At 38.5% G+C, this 24,274-nt stretch overlaps 1 protein-coding gene across 1 annotated transcript in view; it reads right to left on the reverse strand.

The window, feature by feature from the left end:
• Nucleotides 1-24,274, reverse strand: part of WWC2 (WW and C2 domain containing 2) — a 95,572-nt gene that overhangs the window by 33,986 nt on the left and 37,312 nt on the right. The window contains exons 3-9 of the mRNA XM_021545461.3: nt 14,310-14,513; nt 13,244-13,320; nt 8,618-8,697; nt 5,807-5,936; nt 4,993-5,139; nt 3,936-4,009; nt 341-583 (exon numbers count right to left, since the gene is read on the reverse strand). Of these exons, the coding sequence (XP_021401136.2) occupies nt 341-583; nt 3,936-4,009; nt 4,993-5,139; nt 5,807-5,936; nt 8,618-8,697; nt 13,244-13,320; nt 14,310-14,513 (955 nt within the window). The remainder of the gene's footprint in view (nt 1-340; nt 584-3,935; nt 4,010-4,992; nt 5,140-5,806; nt 5,937-8,617; nt 8,698-13,243; nt 13,321-14,309; nt 14,514-24,274) is intronic.

A 24,274-nucleotide genomic window follows, 5' to 3' on the forward strand; every position in this document is an offset into this window, starting at 1 on the left:
TACAGCTATTATCAGAAAAGAGTGAATGATGTATTGCCTTCCCATGGTGTGTTGACATTCCTCAGTTATTTAACATCTGTCACAGGCATTTTTTCATGCTGGTAACAAATGCAGAGCAACTGATACTGCAGAGCAGATACAGGGTGTTCACATTATCTCATAGTACTAAAGACTTCTTTGTTTTTCTGCCCATTGGGCTAATAACAAATTTAATTAAGACCTACATAGAACAGTCACTGAAGGAAAACAGCCCATCAAGGCATAGTTCAGGGCCTGCAATGAGTACAAAGGTTCGATGGCAGAAAGCAGCATTTCATATTAGCAAAAAGCAGCCACTTACCTTTCAGTGAGTGCTTGACTGGGTGTGCTTTTCACAGACACCAGCTCTTCCTCAAGCCTCTTCCTTTCTGCTTCTAGCTGCTCTAGCTCGTCTTGAGTACGTTTGCGTGTTGTAATAAACTGAAGCTCCTTTAAAAGCTCTTCTTTTTCATTGATTAACATCAGTTTTTCCTTTTCCACATCCAGTGCTCCAGGCCAGGCTTCGCTATCTAGCTTAGAGAGTTCAATCTTCAAATTAGCTATGCTAAAATAAAACAAAGCAGATTTACTTGAGTCCAGCACAGTACACAAAGCCCACGAAAGAGACAAGTGATACAGTATTTTGAAATGTATCAGGATATAACAACATTTTATACTCAAGGCCCTATTTTTAGTTTTGTTTCACAAGAAAGCAGATATGCCAGAGAATCAAGCCACATATCAAGGCCAGCAGCAACATGGACATGCATTAAAAATTAGTTGCTCCTCTTCCAGTTCAAGTAGAAGTCATGATGGTATTAAAAGCTTTATTGAAAGCAATCTGTCTGGTAGCATAGCAGTGGCACCATGCTTTACTCATTCATGAGTATGATGATTTCTCCTGCGCTGTGGGAGGCTGATGGCTCCTCAGAAACAGACATGGCCATGGTGAAAGAATGTGCATCACAGCAAGGTGCTCACTTCAGCAAATCTTAAGACAAAAGCGTTGCTCTTCTAAACAATTAAAGGAAAAGGCCAACAGTAGCTACCTACAGAGAAAAGAGATGAACTCAACAGTTTGAGTTTGTGCAACTGCTGTTCCCATTGCGGGGCGGGTGCGGGAGAGGTCAAGACCACCAAAGCTCCTAAAGCCCTCAACCTGTTTCCAGAAAGGTCTGGAAGAACAGCTCATGACAGCTAATTTGCACAGAAAGTGAGAAATGCAACTTCAGGGCAGGGAAAGCTTGGGTATAAAAAGGTACCCATACAGGTGGCCCAGGACCTTGGATGCCTCATCAGATGGATTGATGCTGGGGCCAGGGCTGGTGATGTTTGCTTGTTTCCTTGCTCTTTCTTCTTTTCTCTCCCTTTTCAATTTCATCCTACCCCTATTCAGAATCCATCACCACTTGTTAATACTAGGAGGTCAGGGACTGGCCATAAAGGAATATTAGCCAGATCTTCTCTACATCAGGATATGATTGTCAGCATGCAGTTTCAGATCTTTTTGAATAACAATTGCAGCTGACTTCAGCATAGCTATGAACATTCCACCTCTTCAAGACATTCTGATGGCTAAGCAATGTCTAAATTATCTGATAATTTTCAAGTAGAGATATTCACTTACAAGATCCTCTTTACAAGATCCTCTCTTCATCTTAACTATTTTACCACAAAATAATTGAGAATTTGCACATTTAGTATTTCAGAGAAGATGGTCAACACTTATTAAATTACAGTGATGGTTACACTGCCCACAATACTTGGAGGAGGGGTATAATTAGGTACTGAACTTCATGTGCAAACTGGTATGTATCTTCATTATTCTAAGTTACATACACTGAAATTTCAACCCATCTTCTTGGCTATGTAATTTGTGAGAAAGAAAGATCCTGTGCTGCAGTACTCCATACTCTGAGCACTGTACTGTTTCTCCTTTTTTTCTTTTCCTCATGCCCCAAACAGAAGTGGCAAATTGACTTACTTCAAAAAGTTTTTTTGTTCCTACAAAAGAAAGATAAAATGCAATGCTGAGACTTCTTGGTATCAAGACACGGCCAAAACAGAGGGTTATCAGGTTCTGGATCAATTATGCTGAGAAACAATGTCACCTATCTCCATCTAAGTGACCACCTGACAATTAACATTATGTATGTGATGATTCTGAGCCAAAATCATACATGTTCAATGTTGAACAAACACAATAGCCTTGGTGTTCTTTGATGAATGTGTTGATTATACAATGAGGTTTTATGATCCATGATGAGCATATAAAGAATTACTGTTGTTACTGGTAAGGATGGTATCTAGTACACTGTAGGAGGAAGTATACATTTGAAATTAGCCAAAAGAACAGTCATGCAGGCTCCTGCCTTTAAAACCTAAAAACAACTAAGCCATTACTTGGTACTTCTAAGTTGCAAATTTATTTTTGTAGTTTTTTAAATGATCACGCCACAGTTTTCCAACTGAAATAATATTTAAATCTCAGATTAAATGGCATTCTAGGCACAGTTTTCATCAGGGGAAAAATGCTATTTTTTATTTTGTTGTTTTGTTTAGTTTTTCATAGTAAAAAACCCCAAAACTTTGGGTGCAGAATAGTGCTTAGATTTCTATTTCCCTGAAATTACAAAGAACCTGCACAACAAAAGCAGGAAGGCTTCTGAATAGCTGAGAAATAATTTGCCGACAAGTATTAGAAAATAATACTACACAAGAGTAGTATCCCAGTAGTAAATCTTGCCCCAGTATTATGCAGCACTTCTGGTGCACCAGAAGATGTCATTCAAACCCTGAATGTTCTGCTTTCTGATGCCCATTTTTCAGTGCTGTGGAAATCCATCAAGATAGCACCACTTTCACAGGCAAGCACCACAGAATTTTTTTTGAAAGGCATTCCACATTCATCAGCAGAGCAGTTCCTGCCTTCTTTTCTCCTCAAGTTAAACTAACGAAAAAAAAAAGCCAACCCATAGTGATAACAAGTTTTTAAATTATCTAAAGTCCCAAGGGAAAAAAAGAAATAATTAAGCCTACTAAATCTGCACTGGAAGTCCAAAACAACTCTAAAACTGATGAGCATTCGGGGGATATAATAAAGTGAAATTATGATCATGAAGAAGGATATAATGGACATAAATAACTTGGCGACTGCTTTCCTCAGAAAGCCAGCTCACTCTATTCCCTCAATCCTGGAACAGCCAGTAATTTGTCAGTGTTTTAATTTTGTTTCACAACACATCCAGTTTAGCACTAAAGAACAGCCGCAGCGTTTCCGGGCGCTGCAGTCCCCGGCAGGGCGCGCCACGGTGCCGCCCGCTGGGTGTCGCTGCGAGCACGGCCTTGGAGCCGCGGGCACCGGAGCTCCCCGGGCACCGGAGCTCCCCGGGCACCGGAGCTCCCCGGGCACCGGAGCTCCCCCGCCCGCGGGCACCGGAGCTCCCCCGCCCGCGGGCACCGGAGCTCCCCGGGCACCGGAGCTCCCCGGGCACCGGAGCTCCCCTGCCCCGCGGGCACCGGAGCTCCCCGGGCACCGGAGCTCCCCTGCCCCGCGGGCACCGGAGCTTCCCGGGCACCGGAGCTCCCCTGCCCCGCGGGCACCGGAGCTCCCCGGGCACCGGAGCTCCCCGGGCACCGGAGCTCCACGGGCACCGGAGCTCCCCTGCCCCGCGGGCACCGGAGCTCCCCGGGCACCGGAGCTTCCCGGGCACCGGAGCTCCCCGGGCACCGGAGCCCCCCGGGCACCGGAGCTTCCCGGGCACCGGAGCTCCCCGGGCACCGGAGCTCCCCTGCCCCGCGGGCACCGGAGCTCCCCGGGCACCGGAGCTCCCCCGCCCCGCGGGCACCGGAGCTCCCCGGGCACCGGAGCTTCCCTGCCCGGTGCTGCGGCCGCACACTCCCACCGACCCCATTACCTCCGCTTGGCCTCTTCGTACTGCAGACTGAGTCTGACCTTCTCTGCTAAATTCCATCTACTTCTTGCTCCAATCTATCGAGGGAACAAAACCAAACAAACAAAAAAAGCAGCCTTGTTACCGTGCAAAGCTTTTAAATGAACCAACAAAACCCAGGCAAAAGCTAGAAAAATTACAACTTAAAGAAAAATAAAACTACTGCCCTGCCCCTGCAGCCAGCCCCACACTTGCTCTTAAATGCCTAGTTCTCATCTACCCTGCTGTACAAAACAGTGCTGTTTTCTCCTGAGCCACTGAATAAAGTTTTAGCTGCTGTACTGTCAAGCACCAATATTCCATCAAAGTAAAGACAGAGCATTTTCAAAGAATTCTTACAGCGACTGCACTGAAAATTCTGATCTACTATGAATTCTGTTGAACTCAAAATTTAGAACTATGACAGTGCATTTCAAAGTTAGACTTTAATAAATCTGTTACAAAACATAGGCAAGCTCTTTATCTGGAAAATCTTGTGCACTCTCTTTCTTACAAACTTAGCTTCAAAGAAGGTATCAAAATTAAACAGACTTCTATGTATGTAAAATATAATATCAGTGAAACAGGGTTTTATTTTCAGCTGTGTGAAATGAAATTGTGCATTTGAATTCTGAGATATTTTTTCCTGATTTTTTTTTTTAATTCATCTTCATATTCAATAGGTCTGTAAGGTGAAACATACCCCATAGACAGACTGAAAAAAAAAACAAAAAACAAAACTATCCACTTCTCCTCCTGATCTTCACTGTACTAGAACCATTTGACTAAATCAGATTTTCCATAAATGCTTCATGACGAATGTATAAAGTTCACCTGAATCTTGATTTAAAATTCAAGGGCAAAAAAATCAGAAAAGTAATTCAAGTGTGAGTGATTCTAAATAATTCTGTGAAACAAGTATACATATATATGTTATCTGCAGCAGTGAACAACCATTTGATTCCAATTCCATTAACAGTAGCATTCCCTCTTCATTCAGATTTCTCTTTACACTGGACAAAATTTAAAAAAAAAAGCTCACCTCACCAGAAATGTCAGTCTGAGACCCTGCATCCAGAGTTTGTCTAGGAAAATATAGCTGTGAGTTTACAGAGCTGGAACTCAAGTCTGGTTCAGATGTTTCAGTGGTTTGGTCAACACTGAATTTTTCCCTCAGCTTTGCAAGACTCTGTCCAGGAATTAGAGAAGGAAGTGGCATGAAAGTTCATTTGCACTTTACCATGTTTATACCAGTTTATCTTCAAAAGATATTTACATAAAAGACTCTACAATGAAAATTCTGGGTTTATTTCACATTAAGCCACCCATCCTTTTAATCAAGCCATTGGTAGGAGACACTAAGGGTGACCAACACACGTGAAAATGTAAAAGCTAATCATTTGGGTTTGTGTCTGTTTTGGGACTTTGTGTTTTTTAATTTATCAACCAATTATGATTTTTTTCTGAAAAAAAAAAACAAAACCAAAAACCAAAAAGGAAATCTGCTTTCAAAAATGGAAATAAGACAATTTAGATTAGGAAAACTTTCATTGATTTACAAAAAGGTCAGGCATCTCAGAATATATCAACTTTGTCCATTATTCTAAATTGTGCTTTAGGGGTAACATATGCATCGTACCTTACATTCAAGTTCCAAAAAAACCTATATGCTCTGACACAGAGCAGCTTTTTGAAGTAGGAATGTCGCAGGCTTCAGAAAATTAATTTTAATACTAGTTTGGCTCAAAGAGTTTTGAGAATCCCTTAAAAGTATAAAATGCAAAGTATTTATCATCAGGGAAGTGAGTCATGTTAAAACAAATCCACACAGAACTTCCATTACCCAATCAAAATACCTTCATTAAATCTTGTTTTTCTCTCTCGCCTGAGCTGATCGCCTTTCTGATGGACTTCAGCTCCTTCAGGATGGCTTTGGCCTCACACAGCTCATACCCGCTCTGGCCTCTGGACATTTTTTGGTCAATTCTGTGGAAGGAGAGAATATTAATAGCAGACAGAGGAAACCATACTAGTATCTCTGCTGTTCTACTTCAGGCGGAAGCAGAGTTAGAGAACAGAAGGGAAGGAGGTGAGATACCATTTCTTTCAACAGACATGGAAAGGAAAAATGACATTGAAATCTCCATTCAAATACAATTTAATCCTTGGCAAAAATGTCAAAGAGTTATTGCTGATAATACTGCCAAAATTCCTATTCCCACCATAACTCTCTGTAGCATAAAACAGCTTTTGGATACACCTTTCATAGCAATAACTGTTTGTGCTCCTTACAGAAGCAGAATTTATTTCAAGTAGTATCCTTCCACTCAAACCCACACTGGGACACAGGCAGACAGGCTTTTTGGTACTAATCAGCCTTTCTGAGCAGAAACATAACCAGCACCATTCTTGTCTCAGCTTCCCTCTAGTTCACCCTAATCCTGGGCATTAGCTGTCTGGAACAGCTGTTCTGCTTAGCCAGTCACCAGGCTCTCTTTATTCACAAAATCTCTGGATAATTAATACCATATGTCATAGATTGGACAATTCATTAAATTCTTGAACTACCAATGATTTTAGAAACTGTAACCTGAAAATAATAAAAGGCTACCCTAAACTTAGAGATAAAAAGATGATTAATTTTTGTATTTCCATATTTCCTTCCAGAACTACAATTTGTAAACAGATTTCTCTGGTCTCTACTTTAACAGAGTATTTCATAGCATCATGGAAATGATTGCAGTGCAGCTGTGTTTCAAAAATTAAAACCAACCAACAGCCATCTTGATAAAAATCAAGCATTTAGTAGAGAATACATTATTGTATAGTACAATTGGTTTTCTGGTTTTTATCATCATGCACTATCTTTGCTGGAAGTTAACAGCCTTGTGAGTGAGGAAAGAACAAACCAGAGGTGATCATGAGCATCCCCAGCAAGAACAGCAATTTGTACAAAACACCCGTAACTGTATTCTATTTTTCTTAAAGTTTTGGTTACAAAAATATCCAAGTTCTAAAGTAGTCTGTAAAGCTGTGAGCGTGTCTGTTCTCCTTTCTCTGCATTCCAATTTTTGTGAAAACTAAATGGCATTTGTGTAAGGAAATTACCTCTGTGACTTGGCAGTCGTTCCTATTCAAGGATATATTTATTTTAGCTTGAAAGTTCCTCAAACTCTTTCATAAGCAGGCACTTACTGTCTGACAACTCTCAATTTTCAGTAGCTTACCAGGTTGCTAAGGTCAAATAGATACAGGATAGACTAACAATTGGGATCATGAATGAACAGTTGGGTAAATCACCACATGCTGTCTAGTAATATGACATACCACACTCAAATTGCTACTTCTGAAGATTAATAAATTGCTTTATTCTGTATATAATTAAGATAGACAAGAAGGATCTATAAGATATTCCATCATCCTGTTTTAAATTAATGGGATTAGTACTGTTTGAAAGTGGCTGACTGGATTTTAAAAACGTCCATTGTGTTTCTGTCGAATGTTGTTGACAGTTTTTGAAACAAGCTTTGGATTCCTATCAAAATGGCTTGTGAGCAAGCTGCTTTAAAACAATACTTCATTGTTGAATTAATATAATAAAACCAGCATGATTGGCTAACCTTTAATCCTGGGACAGCAGCATGAGTTTTTATTACCTTAAGCTTTAGAATCAATATGTCTTTTTTCTAAATTTTACTACAAATGAGATCTGATTCACGGTTCAATTCAACTATCCTTGCTCACCTGTATATATTTAAATAACAGGTAAATCTTACATTTTTGTTTTAGTCAAAATGAAGGAGGACAGAGATTTAACTGGCATCTTCCTAATGTGCTGAGAATTGCTTCTGCTACTGGAACTAGTGTACTAAGGGCAAGCAGCTCAGCATTTTACTGTGGCAGTGTATCCCTAGTGTACAGGTGCATACCACAACATGGAAAACAGCTAGCATTAATAAATTCCTCTGCACATTACTCAAGAAAACACACTTGTTAGCAAGGTTTCCTGTGCAGCAAGTTCTTTATGGTGACAGTTCCAGTAACATTTAATATTTTAGGGCCTAATGTTGTAAGGCAGGAGCAGCAGGGAGATCTTAGACTGAAAAAAAAATTAATTCCCTAATCTAAGTGGTTAAATACCCAGAAAGCTCACCCAGTTTAGCATCAGCCCTTTGGACACCAGGCATCCCAGCAACTGGAACAAAGAAAGGCGGGTCTCTAATCCTCAAATTGTGGCTAATTTCCAACCCTGCAGAGTTGTGTACCGTTTGTACCTCCAAGAGCAGCACCTTTCTCTTTCTTTTGAGTTCATAGGTGGGGAAGGAGGAAAGAAAGACCTAAGTACCTTTCAAAAATTAAAAGGAAAATTTAAATCAGACACACAAAGCAGCTAATTTTGTCCTTGGGACCCCTGACCACTGCCTTTTTTTCTCCTCTTTGTAACACAAGCTACCTCATGAAAAAAACAATGAGGGGAGACAAATTTCTTATGTTAACTTGCACAAAAGGGTTTCCATTTCTGCAGATTTCCCATTTCCTAACAGAGTTATTAGATTCTCCTTTTTCTCCACAGTAATTCTCTCAGATAAAACAGATTCAATTCCATGTCAAAGAAAAGAAATCAGGTGACTGAATTAAGTCAGTTCCTACTATTTTAATTTACTCACTGTTGCAGTGTTTCAAAGCCCTGCTCCTTGTACAGCAGCTCTTGCTTCATCTGAGAGAGTTCTCTCTTCAGCTTCTTAACCTTGTGTGTTAAATCAAAGCAAGAGTTAGAAAATTCCTCTTGTTAAACGATGGAACACATGGTTTTAAACAATTAAAGTATGCACTACATCAGATGAGAGAAGAAGAGTAAATTGCTCTACTGACACACATTAAAAAAAAGGGTCTTATCTCTTCCTGATGTCTGTGGGCAACATGCTTTAGTATTAAAGGGACACAAGCAGATTAAATCACATTCCTTATTTGTATTGATACCACACTGTGTTATTAAACCTGAGAGAACTTTAACAAGTAATTTACTTCTCACTTGTTAAGCATGCATTCCAACTGTCCTACAGGGACATGCCTGTTTACTTTTAGTTTTATTATATTTTCACTTTATAATTCCTGGAAGCTGTTCAGTCATTTGCACTGTAAAAGACAAAATGGACTCTTTTTTTCGCTAGGAACCATCCATTCTTTTAAAGCTTTACAGACACTGGATCCCAAAATACATAATTCACACTTATTTAATCCAAATACAACAATCACTAAAGACATGCGAATCACAAATGTATGTGCCTATTTAATAAAAATGTCTTTGGACATTTGGACATTGTCTATTCCCTTTTTTCCCTAAATCTGCATGGTCAATTCTTTTTAACCTTAATATTGCTATTTGAGATGTCAGCAGATATGAGTACACTACAAAATATTTATTAATCAAGATTAAATTTAAAAATCCTCCATTTAATTTTCAATGTCATATTTCCCAAATGTATGAAACAAAGTTTTAGGAACCACCTAAAAATGAATGTACTTAAACACAAATTAATCATCAACATACCCATAGAGACAAATGCCTCCTTCAAGTGTGGAGTCCAAGATTTTGGTATTTATACATCTACAGCTGGCAAATTTGAATTCTATATACTAGCCAGATATTGTTAGGCTTTCTGATTTTCCAATCATTAAGGTGAAAAAAGGAAAAGCCAGAAGTCCACTGCTGTCACCTCTGTAAAATTCTTGCTTGTTTTTATAAGCTCCTCAGATATTCAACTCTTGAAAAATTTATTATACTAATATCATGAACTTACTGAAATGAATTTGAAAATATGTCTTAAAGATATTTTGTATCCATATCCCCTTAGACTTCCTACTTGCTGATATTCTTCAAATAAAAATAATAATAATTTTAAAGATTGATTTTTTTTTAAAAAGTATGATTCTCAGCATGCCAGGTAACTAAAAGTGCTCAGCACCAGCAGCTGCTGCAGCTCTCCAAGAGACTTAAAATGCTTTACATTTCTAAAATAGCTAGTGATTTACTCAGTCTTTGTAGGGGGTTGTGAATGATACTTCAACATTCCATCTTGCAGTTTCTGGCTAATGTATTTTCTGTGACAGAAATAAAATGCTTTTAATCTCCATTTTCTTCAAAGCCAAATCTGTTCTCTGGATGAGGAGTTATGTTCAGGCTTTTGGAAACTATCATATTATCATCACTAGTTGCTTTACTTGACAGAAAACTGTTTTTATTTTGACCATACTGAATAGTAAGCATGACAAATAGACAATTTCTCCAAGTATACATTCAGTGCTCCTCAGCTATTTTCTCCTTGACTAGTATGAAAACTCAAAGAATAATTTCTCAAGTGTTCTGATGAAGGTTAAGGAAAATGAACAGATATCACCTCTGTGTTCCAGCTAAAGTGATGTGTAAAATATGAAACAAGTCTGAATTTTTCTGTCTCCTTCAAAATCAGAAATGTGTATTTATATTAATAACAGAAGGCATACTTGATTTCAACTCAGATTGGATCTCTCATAAACTCTTACATTTTTCCTCAAGATCATCTTCTGTGTGTCCTCTGCTGTACTTCATCATCATTTCATTATCAAGAAATGTGAGTTGGGTGCATTATCCTAGAAGGATGTGACCTACATTGTAATATAGCCTCTGTGTTTACTGCATCATCCCTGCATTAAACTATTCTTAGGCTCCTTGTCTTCTCCTTCAAAACTTTCATATAATTCCTGCTTTTTCACCACTCTTCATTTTTTCTAACATTCACCCTCATCTGCACATCATCTTCAGTCATCTGACAGATCTCTCTTTCCTACTCGTAACCACATCTTCAAGCAGGCTCTGTGCTAACCCCTTTCTATTCCCAGCACTCAAATCCTAATGGAACAACATGGCCATCTTCCCCAGTCCCTCCACCCCTTGTTATTTTATAAAAGTGCATTTCCTACCTCACTTGCTGCATGTGCATAAAATTTACTGTGATCACATATGCTTTGTGCTGTTTGAGTTATCTTGCTGATTGCTAATTAAGACCCCAAATGGCCCCACTCAAAAAGTCTACTGCAGGATGCAATCCCTCAATTTTAGTCTGGTGATAAAAATATTTCTTCTCCTTATTTCATTTAACAGGTGTCTGATTTCTGTCATATTTTCTCCATGACCTATTGCACAACAGGCAGTTTATGTATCCAGAAGACTCCACACACGTGGCCATTACACAGAGCTAACAAGGAAAAGGCCAAAGGCCAATTCAGAACTTCCTCGAATGCTGTTCCCCCCTCCAGCCACCATTAACCTGATGATACCAGTAAGCCTCAGATACTGTCAGACAAAGAAATAGGTTTAGTACAACTGATCTAACAAAGTGGAAAATCTAAGTAGCTGGCTGGCAGCTTACTAATGACTTTGTTTCTCATTAAGTCCATGCATGCATATACTGCAAAATGCCCAAAGCTAGCGCATTAGCAAGCATCTTCAAACATTCAAATAAGGGTAAACTGTGGTAATAGCCATACCTCTCTTGCCATCTTCCATGACAACCACTCTCCAGCCCTAGCATCACAGGGTTCCACTTTTTCTTATCTCAATTTTCATATCCAGTGGCTTTGGATGACCACACACTTTATGCTGATACAGATACTCTTGGACTGCACCCTTCTAAACTCTGCAGACAAGATTCAGGTCACCTATTTTAGGCACGTATGCAGGACTATGCAATGCCAATAAATCAGGTGTTGGGAACCAGCAAGATATTAGGCTCCTTGACTCAACAAACAATGAAGAGAGGAAAGCACCTCCAAAAAGCAAATTACTGTGATAAACATACCTGACTCTCACCTTGGTGAGCAATATTTAGATCTGCAGTCAATGCTAATGAGTGAGCATAGCACCATGCCCGAATTTTCCCCACTTGACATGTAGATGACTGTAAATTTCATCATGTGTTTTGGTCTTCAACAATATTGTCCATTTCCTAAATATACTGCTGATTGCCTTGCTAAAGGAAACATCTGTTGCTGCTCCACTAATTTTAGAAAGAAGCTATTGCCTTGTTTCTTCTTTCTTGTTCCTGATAGGGTCCTTACTGCCTTTGATTCCCCCTACTGAGCTTACAAAATTTTTCTTCCCACCTCCAGCATTTCAGTAAGTTCCTTCACTGATCACCATTCGTTTGCCTTAATGGATAAGGGACTACAAATCGAGACTGGTAAGGATAAACAGGTGTAGTCAGGAGGGCAACATCCAGACATGAGTTTTAGAGTGAATTCCATCCCTGATTTACACTGGGTTTTAAAAGTTTAATGAGCTATTCCACAGTTCCTTTCAGACATTAATTGTTTAGATTCCTAATCACAACTCTTACTGCAGGTGAAGGAAGATGTTACTCTCTGAGGCTTCTGTGAGTGCTGCTCTGTGCACAAACCAGGAGAGGGCAAAGGAAGAGCTGAGTAAATGCTGTCACTTGTGCTGCTTCTGCTCCCCCAGAGTCTGTGTTTTAGCCCACATGGAAGACTTGTGCTGTGAGGTGCTGTCTTTTTAACATGTGAGTTTTGATCTAATTATTTTCATAATTAATTACAGAAAGTTTAGACTATCCATAAAGTACTATATGCCACAGCTGAAATAAATTAAATTCCTACAGATATTTTAAATGTCTTCCACACCATTTCTTCCCCATTCAAGATAAAATCACTAGGGACTAACCTGTGAATGAAAGTTCTTTCTATAGAGTTTGTTACTGACCATATTGAACGTAGCTGACCAAATAATGGATTTGTGTTCAATAGCAATTTCAAAATTGAAACACAGACTTTCACCCTTTGATCTGAACTGCTCTATTTTGGGTTTCGCACCAATTTTGAAAATTATTTTTAAAACCAACAGAAACTTCTGAGGCAGTTCAAGCAGCTAATGATGCATTTCTCACAGAAGAAAGATTGTGTAAAAACAGTCATCTAGCTGCAGCTCACCTTAGCCTACTACTTTTCTATTTTTACTCTTCCTTCAGAAAACAAAGGCATACAATTAAAAATAATTATAATATTTATTTAAACCTACATCTAATTAGAATATCTATCAAAGGTTCCCTAAAAAGTGTTATCTGGAAGCACCAGAGACAGCTTTAAAAATTAATTTTAAATCTCTGAATGGTATCTCATTAGAATATTAAGAGGTTTCAGTACCAGGGTACAAGATACATCTGCTAGTTCAAGCTATGTTTATTCTTTAATCATAAACTTGGCAGACAGAATCCAAATGAACATGAGTTAAGGACTCTCACCCTTAATCTTGTAGTGGAGATTTCAGCCTTCAGAATGTCAGGGTCATACTTTGTGCTTGATGAAGAGCCTGAAAACACTTTTTAAAAAAGATAAAAAGGACAAATATTTAAGTACTTTCAGATCACTAATTAGTCCCTTCCTTGAATGAATCCACATTGATCAAAACCCTACAATGTTCTCAAAAACATATAATGCTTTAAAATCTAGCCTTTTATAGAGTAGTCATCATTGCAGCATGGCAATAACTACTGAATAATCAAAATTTCCCCCCTTTTCCCCCCTACCACTATATGGTATCTCTCCCCCTTTACTTATCCCAGGATCCTTAAGTAGAACCTCATTCTCCCTGATTTCCTATTCCTTACTCTGTTCCTATTCTTCTAGCTGAGCCATCTTGCAATCACTTTCTTCCTGAAAGTTGTAATTTCTAAGGAGATCTCAGGAAACCAGATTATTTATTCAGAAGTCTCAGAGATCTGGCAGACTCAGTTCTTCCACAGAAGTACATGCTCCTTTCATACACTACTGCTAACAGAGGTGTTTGGCCAATAACAGGCCTCTGACAGTGCTTTTCCAGATGCTGATTCCCTGCCCAGAACAACACCCTGTATCTATCCTCCACCCCTGGTCACAGCACACATGCTACAAAATTACTGTCTGCTCTTCTTATAAATCAGCAACACATTCCCTTCTTGGTCTACTGCAGACACCTGTCAACACTGAAGGGTCATTTCAGCATGCAGCCAGGAAGGCAAGAGATCCTATTCACCTTGAATGTAGATTTGGCAAAGCTTTGTCTCAACAAACTGCATGATAAAATACATTTCAGAGCCAATTGTTCTAAATCATGGCTCAAAGGAGTTCAATTGTATCACAGAGAAGAGGATTATCTCCAGCAGAATATATTTATCTTAAATAAATAAATAATGTAGGGATGCTAACTCTAAAAAAGCCAGAGTATACAAGACGGTCCTAGCAAACCTTGAAAAGTTCTCCTAAAGAGAAACAGGATCCCCTGCAAGGCAGAGATCAAAGAAGTTACATTGTGTTCTCTACTGTACTTACAGCTTGTACGAGAGCTTGATTTTTCCTTGTAGGCACCACTCAGCCGTACATACTCATCCAGTGCAAGCGCTAGCCTCTGTTCTTTCACCTGGTACAGCTCCTTCTGGGTACTGAGAGCATCCTGGGCTATTGTAAGGTAATCTTTTAACATTCTCTCTTGTTCTTGCCGCCATTGTTTCCTGGGATCTTCTATTTGTGTTGTTTCTTTATAGAAGAGAAAGAAATTATTTAAAGAGACCTTTGCTGAAACCCATTGACAACTAAAATTGCTTCTTTGCCTGTAAATCACAGTTAGAGCAGTCTAAACCATATTTTGCCTTTGGTTACTAAGCAGATGCTTCACTTCCTCTGCCACCACAGCATGTGTAAGAAACAGAATTCAAGGGATCAGTTTCAAAATTAGAAATTAGAGTAAAATAGGCAAATGCTTATGCAGATCACTCCCCTGTTGTCAACCTTGAATTAGCAACATCCTAAAACTCAAAAAGAAAATATCTTTTGCATCAGAGTATTTGGAAATAATAGGACCAACAAAGTCTTTCAACACCATCTTAAACAATGCATTTCTGAACAAAAACTAAAAGCAATCTTAGCTATTACATTTTTTCAACTCCCTTCCTCCCCACTTCATTATTTTCACAGTCATGTTATTCATGTTTTTAGTGGTTATCTCTCTCCTTTCACTCTATAAAAACAATTTTATCTTTCCCCCTGTAATGGAACTAATAGATCATTAACTCTCCAGCTCACCTCACCTGTGTCCCTATGCCTGCTAGTCATCTGATACAACACACAACTGTCTTTTATAGCCAATAGACAGACAGGGCTGCCCTCAGAGGGCCCTTCCAGCTCTCAAAGGCAGGTGCCCAAGATATGTGGGACCAAACTGCTTTTTTGAGGTGCCTCCTTCTTTTCACTGACTGCTCAGGTAATAAAAATGACTAGGCTGGAATGAGCCTTTAATTTACAAAGAGCTTCAGGTAACATTTCAAGTCCAGCAGCCACATACAACACAGACTTGCACAGGATACACAGACAAGAGGATCAGACATAACAGAGATGTGACATAAGATCAATCTAACTGAAGATTTTAAGATTTTATTTCTAATGCAAACATACAAAGAGGATTATATATGGTTGAATGTTCAAGCTTGTCAATATTTCCTGACTTGGTTCAGCACTTTTTGAAGCTGTACGATAAATATTCTTCCTTTAAAGCTGTACTAAGTACAAAAATATTCTCATAAGGCTTAGCCATGAGAAGTCTGAAATCTAAATGCAAATGTGCACCACTCTTCCTAAGTTACATGTTGTAAATATGCATAGATCTACAGAGATAAAAGGTAACATTCAGTACCAAAATATTTAAGTGTAAAGTATTTGCTTCAGAATTTTTCTGCAAAAGTAGGAGGCACATTTATTCTCTGGGTTAGATTTCTGCCACTTTAGTCCTCTGAATTGCTTTACTGTGGGAATCAATGTAGGGGGGGAAAATGGGAACAAGTGGCTGAAGATGTGGTGAGAAAAAAGAACTGCAGCCGAACCAACGTGATTGCTCTAAACTGCAGATGAAGTGCACTCTTGGAAGAAGGCACTCTTTCATGTAAGAAAACATACTTTGTAACAGCAAAAGCTGATAAGGACAAGATCTGGTTAATAACAATTTCTAATAGTGACTAACTACCTGTTTTTCAAAAGCATTTTCTCTTGTTAATATCACAATAACAGAAAGCCATACAAAGAAAAAGCAGCATCCCATAAAACAAACCCTGTAGAATCCTAAACTGACAATCTCTATGGAACTACTGATGCATTTAAAAATAATTAAATACACAAACACACTCCCTCCACCATTTACAAATATGACATTTCTACTTGGGAAAGGCATTTCTTGGATGTGCACAATGAATGCATAGAGAGTATAACCCACATAAACCCAACCGTGGCACATAAAAGATTAAAGCAGAAATGCTTTATACACAGTTGGTTTTCCAATAACCCCAACAGGAACACTCTCTCAAAAAAATCTAACTATAGCTACAGACACACATACACATACATCCGTGTTTATAGCCACCTGCTCTTTCACACAAAGATATTGGGCACACAAAGAAGCAAATCAATACCTTTTCTCTCCTAAATGGTCAACACATGTTCCTATCAGTGCCCACTTATTGTTGTTGTGCTTTAACACACTGCACATTCACAGTTATTTACACAAGATAAGAAGTGCTGGTTTCCAGAGTTGTCCTTTTTTGTGAAGCAGGTTGAAGAGCATGAAGCAGAATTCTCATGGGTCAATGATCAAATACGATAAATGCAGTTATGGTGGTTTTTTAGATGAATGTAATGATGTGATTGTGTTTTAAGAGTACAACCAGCAGACACCAAATAATCTTACAAGATTGGAAGGTCTCATCTTTGAGCATGTTGTAGGTAATTGCTTTGTAGGTTTTAAGTGAGGATTGCTCAACGTGCAGCCCAAAGACCAAATGTAGCCCGCAGAGTTCTAAAGCGTGGCCTACAGATGCCCTGTCCTTGTGACTGCGAGAGAAGGACAAAGCTGATCGACAGCACATTATTTGCCATTGCTGACAAATACAAACATTTCCTTTTTGTGTCTCCAAGCTGCAAGTACAAAACAGTACTATGAATATATGAACTAGCATCTTTTATACTGACAGTCATAAATGAGTTAAAGGTGACCCTGCATTTAAAAAAAATGCACACTAACTTAAGCATACCAACGTTTGAGTATTTGCATGTGTAAGTACATTGGCTGGTCAAATTACTCTCAGTGAATTCTAACTGCATGTATTTATTCTGGAACAAGTGCTCAGTTGTGAAAATACATTACCATGGAAAAAGCAAAGCAGTAGGAATGACTGTCCTAGAATTGTACTCAACTTTTACCAAACAGAAAACTCTGAAGAATTTTACTCTGTACTCTTCTTAAATAGTATGAATTGGAAAACCCAAAAATGCATCTCTCTTGTCTGCCAAGTTGTTCATATATATATATATATATATATATATATATATATATATATATATATATATATATATATATGTATGTATGTATGTATGTATGTATGTATATTTGTAAAACCACGTGCCTGTCTAACAGTACCATATGCTTGTTATCTATACTTTTCAGTTATCTCTATTTTGATCTGTAGGTTTACTCCATAGAGGGAAAAAACCCCAAAGACAGAACTATGGATGATATTTCTGGTTCTGTAGCACTACATTTTGAAATGCAGCACTGAAAAGTATGTTCATTTAAGCACATATACCTTCCAAGAGCCAATAATTTTTTTTAAAGCAGCACTCTTTCAAAAACAAACATTTATACTTCTCAGAGTAAAGCCTCAGAAAAGATATGGATTTTTTTCCTTGGACAAGAATGTTTCAAGCGCCTCCTGTTGAGGTCAAACTTGTACACACAAGACTATTATTGGGATAGTTATATGCAAGTAATTGAGGGAAAAATTTCCTGAACATTTGAAAATGAGTTGTGAAGCCTTTCATGCTTAAACCAGAGTGAGATTTAAACCACAAAGAACATCCAAACATTTTCCTCCTGTTATTATTCAACAGCTAATGTAAAATAAAGTAGGGATATCTCATTTCTTTTCTAAGGCAGATAAATGTTCCCACTGGTGACTGCAAAAGGATGCCCTATAACCCTGTCTGCAGCAAATACGAATAATGCAGCAGTTTGCCAGCTAGCCAGAAGATGTTATTTCTGCTCCTCAGGTGAGGAGTGAGCATTGGTAATGAATGCTAGACTGAGCTATAGAGCCGCATCTGTTCTAGAAAATGCAAACTGGACTTCAATAATCAACAGTGGAAAATGAACAAACTGCCTCCTCTTGGCAGGGCCGCTCCAACATTTTCTGCATAAACTTAGGTATGAATTAAAGGAATCTACTTCAAATGGATCTTTAAACAAGTAGGCTTCATCAGGCTCTATGAAGAACACAACTTAGACTAAAAAAACAATTGTGTATATCAACTTTCTCTATCCAATCACAATGCAAAAATAATGACCCATAGTAACAGAAAGAAGAGGATGGCAGTGTGCATAATACTCAACTTACTTATTTCTAATTTGACCTGGATATAGCATCAAGTAAGCAAAGGTTCTTCCAAAGCAAAAATACTCAATTATATTAAGATACCTTAATTTAAAACCAATTAATTAAACTTGAAACAAATTACTGCAAGTGCATAAATTAATAAATTTAATAAATTTATTAAAATACACAAATAAACAAGCAGGTTATTTCCTCCTATTTTTAAAGGTCTGGGTGACTACCCACACTGGGGGAAATTCTGTGGTCTCACCCAGAGGAACCACACAAATGGCAGATGGCACACTCCACCCAAGGACGTTCCTGTCACTGAAATGAACACAGCCCTGTAACATAGAAGAGGAAGCTGTGCTGGCTTTAATCACACTGCTATTCATGAAATGCACTCTTCCTGGCTCACTGCCAGCAAAGTTTGATACACTTATACTCAGAAAAAAAAAATCTGGCCAGAACAATTAATTCAAAATCAAAATGTCAGGACTGACTTTATGTTTTGGAAGTTCTGTTTGCTCTTTTGGCAAGATCATGCTTCAAGGGCAGCAATGTTATGCTTGTCTTTGTAATTATACATAGGATATATATTATACATTGGATACAGGTGAGAGTCAGACATGCCAAATTTTTTAAAATGAGATATTTTCACATGTTACGTTCCAGTCTGCCATCAAGAAGTTCTGCCAAATTTTTACAGTCTACTTAAACAGATGGAAACTATTACTTTATCAGCAGTAGATCTTATTTCCCTAAAATAAATGGAATTACAATCCCACTAGACAATCTCACTGGGAAGGGAATGGCTCCCTGACACCCCACTGCTAGACATAAGAGAATTGGACATTTTACTACAGGATTAACAATATATGGAAGCAATAGTTTTCCAACATCTCCCCTTGCCAAAAAAAATAACAGCGTCAACTGGCTCTAAAATAGCACACATGTAAACTGTGTTCAGTCAGACACACTTGCATTCAGGCAACACAGTTAGAGAACAAATCCTCTCAAGAAGTACCTTTAAAAAAAACAAGCCAGATATGCTAGATTGCTACTTGAGGAGAGCACATATACACCAAGAGGAGACAAAACAATGACACACTTTTCATTCTGAAGAGAGAACTCTCATCTGTTTAAATATATGCCCACGTTATTTCAGTTTGTAACAGTTGGAGAATCACCATCTCAGAAGAGAGGCTATTCCAAGGGAAATCAGCTGACCTGGAAAGAAATGAGGACCAGAGACCTAAGCTCTGTAGGAAGGAAAACAGGAGAGAGTTGCATGCCACAGCTGGAGCTGTGTAATAGCTCTCTTTTTTGTCAGTGATGGTTTCTACCATGTTACATCAAACCCACAGTCCCCAGCATTAGACATTCACAGGTTCTCTCTACACAGTCTGGTACTTACTCAATCCACACAGTCTATCTGATGTACTAAGCCCACCCAAACACTACTTGTCTCTAGAAGATGACATGAAGGGAGACACATCATGTGCTAGTAAGTTAGGTGAGTTGTGACATGTTATCAAAGGTCCAATGAGCCAGTACAAAGTAGAAAGAACAACCCAGCCAGGGAAAGATCTTTTTTCTGGCATCAGTAAGCCTACTTACAGATCTAGTAATCCATTGCATTCTTAAATATGGATTTACTCACCAATACTGTGTACCTTCTCCCTGACATAGTAACTTCCAGGAATACTCCTAAACTTGGAAACCTGGACTACCAGTCAGGAGGCAACAGAACTGCAGTAGCTGAGCACTGAAAAGGGTAGCTGTGACTGGTGCAGACCTGCTCCGTGTCATGGTTGAGCTCAATACTCTGTGTCAAGATGGCAATTTCTCTGCCTGAAACAGCAAGTGATGGAAACATAACTCCACTACACCTGACATCTCTGATTATCTTGCATAATAATTGCAGGACTACCCCTTCCAGCCAAACAAACACCACCTTCAAGGGAGTTGTTTAGATCTCAAATCCCTAAACACGACAGCTGACTGACTACATTCAGGATCCCTCCTCACTGGAACTTCTCCTGAACCTAGCTGCTGAAGAAAGTGTGCAAGCTAAATACAGACTGGTTTTTCAACAGTCCTCAATAATTTTGCTTTGGCAGGATGATATCCTATTCCATGGAGGTGGTTTGAGAAGATTACCTTCAAAGCATCCTACTGCATCTTAAGGGCAAGCTCTTGGTTAAGGGTGCGGGCAAACCAAACTAGGGCCAGGCACAGCAAAGGAGAATCAAGATTTTAATGGTAACTTACACAAAAATGTCTCAAGATGGTACAACAAAACCATGTCCTTTGACATACAATCTCAAAAGAGGAAAAATGTTGTTGGATACCAGCTATCACAGGATAGTGTAAGTTAGCTAAGTGAGTTGATGAAAGCAATTTTATCAACAACATTAAGTAATCACTATGGATATGTTTATTCTACAAGTATATCTCACATTACTTGATAAACAAACTGGCTTTCAATCCTTCAGTACTTTTGCTAGTTTCAGGGAGAATAACTGTTACTAGACTGTCTTAAGGAATGCACTTTATCGTTTACATGCCAAATGCTTTCTGAATTTTTTTTCCTTATTCCTTTCTCCCCCTGCCCCCAGCTTTTTAAAATACTTGCAATTCAACTTTGAACAATAAAAGCAATCTGTACTCAAAAATTTGTGGAAGGTTTCACAAGTAAATATTGCATCATTTCATACTGACATTTTTGTTCAATAGGTACATAAAAAATAAATAATTGCATATTACAGAGACAGCAGTTTCAGTAAGACCAGACAAGCCAAAAAGATGACATATTAAAAATGATCTAACATATTGCTGGATACTCAAAGAAAATCACATTCAATCATACAATTAAATGGAATATGGGTTCTAAAGAGAGACATGGATGAAAACTAGATTATTTAGAGTATGTTCAAAACTGACTTCTCTACAGTTTGTTTCCTGCCATCAAACTTTCACACGAAAAGTGACCCCTCTCTTTCAGACCCTTTCTTCACTTTTCCATTAAATAATTCTGTAGTTGAATCTGGGCAATAAGAGAAAATGAGAACTTTTCCCAGCTATACTCTCCAAGTATGAGCAGATTTCCAAAAAAGATTAATTCAAATATTTTTACTATTAGTTTTCTCTAGAAATTGGGCAGAATAGGCTTATATATTTCAAAGTGAAATGCAGTAGAAACTCTTGAGGATTTTGGTTTACATTATCAAGCAAGCGGGTAATGTTCTGCTGCTAAGGCTAGCAGGCCAAAGACATAAAAAAAGATGCAAGTCTGATCTTTACATAAATGCCAGCAGGTAAAACCATCTTTTATCCAGAGCCTTCACTACTTGAGGCCTCCTTCTGTAGCCAGCATGTACAAGATTACTCTAATTCCTTCCTACAGCCAGAATGCAGAGAAAATACCTACAAAAAAGGTTCAGGGTAAGACATATCACATTTGGGTGTCTGCCATGTGCATTTGCTGACAGCAAAGAGTCTTCACAATTGATTGCATGCCACCACATGCTTAGAAGATGGTGGTAGGTCATGGGAACAAACAGGGCACATTTGTGATGATATGCCATTTGACTCCCTCAAGCTATTGGTAATTACAGACTCATGGTGGGATTTTAAGATTCGTCCTTTTCTGAAAATCAATTTGTCCTACTTTCATAGATACAGATGTACTAGACTTCCAGGCTAGAGCAGTCTGTCCACAAGTTGCACAAGCATAAACTAGCATGAAAACCTTTAAGATTACAACAAGAAATAGAACTCTTATAGTTAAAACATTGTGCTGCAAGTTTGAAACAGTGTAAATAGCTAGTATTTTCACTTTTTCTTTTTTTTTTTTTTTTTTTTTTTTTAGCATGACTGACTTAATTTCCCTTTTCCTTGTGAATGAAACAGTGATAGGAGGCTGTTTCTGTTTCTGGCAAAGATGCATTCAGGCTTCCAAAAGGGACAGTTAAAATTAAGTAGGGAGGAGCTGCAGAAGCAGAGAAGATAGTTGTCCAACTCCATTTTGAAAAAAACTGCTGGGGAGTTCAGAGAGAATAATCATCATACTTAGTACAGGGCTAGGAAAAACTACTCCTTCCTGTCATAATCTTTTAAATGCTGTCACTCACTGCCATTCTGCTACCTTTGCCACTAAACATTACTAACAGCAGAGTATTTGTGTAATGAGTTAACTAGATCAATGCAATGAAGAAAATAACCACTTGCCTTGTTATTCCTGAAACTTATCTGCGAAGATAAGAATTGAAAGTAAATGGGGTAAGTTATTTAGGAACAGATAGGCTGCTGAAGGCAAAGCAGAACTTGTCACAGTACGGGATCCCCTGAGACCATGCACATCAAACCAGAAGTTTCCTTTTCTTTCTGCCATTATCTCCATAACTGTTCATCTAAATATACATAGACTAATCCAGATCAGAAAACCTGAGCAGCTGGGGGAATGCAGAGGAGGTGGAAAACACACCTCAGGGAGAAGAGCACTTCCCTGTTGTTCATGTTTACTGCATATCCTCATGCGGACACAGTGTGGGGACAGGAACTGGATCAAGCAGTGACTGCTACTTCAGCTGCCACCACCACCTGAGAAGTGCACCTGGAAATCACAGCCTCAAAGTCAAAATTGTTTTCTAGCATGGAATAGATAAAAATTCAAGGGAGTAATTTCAAAATTTTAACCACTGCTACTATGAAAAGTAGCTATCCTCCATGTCTTCCACCTGACTGTTCATTCATATCCCCAGGTCACCTTCCTTTCCGTGCTTGCATAAATAGAGGTGTGGAAAGGAGAACAAATAGCAACTGTTTTTTTTTTTCCCCAATACCAGATTAGTTTCAACTTGAATCAGCTCCCTGATCTGATTCACTGTCTGGCCATGCAAGTGTTCATGGCAGTATAAGCAAAAACATTGCAGAGACAGAACAAAAGGATAGAGGTAGCAATAGAGCAGGACCAATACTTTCAAAGATTATATCAGCTTAATGGTGTTTGCAAATCTGAGCTCTGAGAACAGAAATGTTGACATCTCAGACACTTAATGCTTTATGTGGAAAACCCTACAGAAGAATTGGAAAAAATTTGAAAGTGATGAATTCACCTGCAGATATACGAAATAAAGTGGAGTAATACTTATGTGTTACTTTTAGTACTGCCTTGCGTTCCTAACTAGGTTGTTTACAAAAATTAGTAAATGTTAGCAAATTAGCTGAAATAGATGAACACATGAGAACAGGTATGCAATAATGATTATAGGAGTCAACAGCATAAATCATAAAATCTTTGGCCTCTCCCAAACCACAGTAATAAGGATCTTACACAAAACAAACTCCTCAGGCCCTGCCTACCAAATAATATCCTTTCAGTCATCCTCTAACAAAGGGTGCTACTGAGGCACAGGGTAAGTATTTAAGTTCTTACAGTATTAGCTACACAGATCATATGCATGTTCTGCCTTGCCAGATGGCCTGTAATCTGGTCTCCCTTGAAGCTGAAAGCATCCCATTTAAACTCCTAATTGGGGTAATATATTCATAAAATAATGACCTCAGTCAGTACTTTTCAAAGTGGGTTACATCATCCAAAAGGATGATGAGAAAGCTCTAAGGCTGTTGAAAAACCCAAACTGTATTTGGGGGTGGAAAAAAAAATAGAAAATACAGAAAATGTGAGATTATATTAAAACTAAATTATCCCTAAACATATTGACACCAAAAGAATCTGAGGGATTGTTCTACATTCTCAAACTGCTCACAGACAGCTCTTAACCCTCTACAGAAGAGAAGAGTAGGCTTTTCTCAGGTTTATGTGAGAGAAGGGAAGGAAAAAGATCAAGACAAATAATTGCGCAGGTGAGGAAAGTATTT

Source organism: Lonchura striata, chromosome 4 (assembly GCF_046129695.1).
Source record: "Lonchura striata isolate bLonStr1 chromosome 4, bLonStr1.mat, whole genome shotgun sequence".
Classification (NCBI taxonomy): Eukaryota; Metazoa; Chordata; class Aves; order Passeriformes; family Estrildidae; genus Lonchura; species Lonchura striata.